Source organism: Camelina sativa, unplaced genomic scaffold (assembly GCF_000633955.1).
Source record: "Camelina sativa cultivar DH55 unplaced genomic scaffold, Cs unpScaffold04515, whole genome shotgun sequence".
Classification (NCBI taxonomy): Eukaryota; Viridiplantae; Streptophyta; class Magnoliopsida; order Brassicales; family Brassicaceae; genus Camelina; species Camelina sativa.
The window spans coordinates 1-640 of NW_010925609.1; the positions used below are offsets into that span (position 1 = coordinate 1).

The window sequence follows — 640 nt, forward strand, 5'->3', positions numbered from 1 at the left end:
AACACCGGGCAAAAAAATTTGTTGCATAAACAAATACACATGCATGTGGAAGTCGACGACCAAGCCAAAGAATAAGATGATGAACACAATCATAGGTATGAAATCAAAGAACCAAGCCTTTTTTTCTTGGTCGAATTCGTAATATGGTATCTTAAAATCAGCTGCGGGTTTTGCCGTAGAGATTTGTGTAAACCAATTTGGTACGTTGCACAAGAATCATACTCAAGGCGGCTGCAATGAGGCAGAATCCAGACATTATGAGTGACGTCAAGAAGTAACAGATGGAACCTTGGCATCTCAGGACGTGGTCAGGATTGAACATGGACCCGTGAGCTTGATTCTCTGCTTCGCGGTCATAAATGGAACTTGCAATCAGACCCGAAAAGACCAAGGACCCAGCCGGGTTGGCAAGCGTCAGAAAATTGTATAAAGCTCCAAACTTCTTTAGGCCAAAGAGCTCAGAGGCAGTGGCTGGGACGATGGCCCAGTGAGCACCATATCCGAGTCCAATCAATAATGTGCCGATATGCATAGCTCCAGGCCATCCGTATGCAAAGAAGATGTGTCCTACTGACATTACAAGCTGAGCCACTGCTATGGCAACAGGTCTTGGGTAGGCATAGTCCCTGCAAATCATTCC

General features: G+C 45.5%; 1 protein-coding gene across 1 annotated transcript; it reads right to left on the reverse strand.

The window, feature by feature from the left end:
- Nucleotides 1–7: 7 nt before the first annotated feature.
- Nucleotides 8–634, reverse strand: LOC104774674 (protein NUCLEAR FUSION DEFECTIVE 4-like). Its single transcript, XM_010499189.2, has one exon. The coding sequence runs from the start codon at nt 575–577 to the stop codon at nt 158–160; it is 420 nt and encodes a 139-aa protein (XP_010497491.1). The 5' UTR covers nt 578–634; the 3' UTR covers nt 8–157.
- Between the last annotated feature and the right edge of the window lie 6 nt (nt 635–640).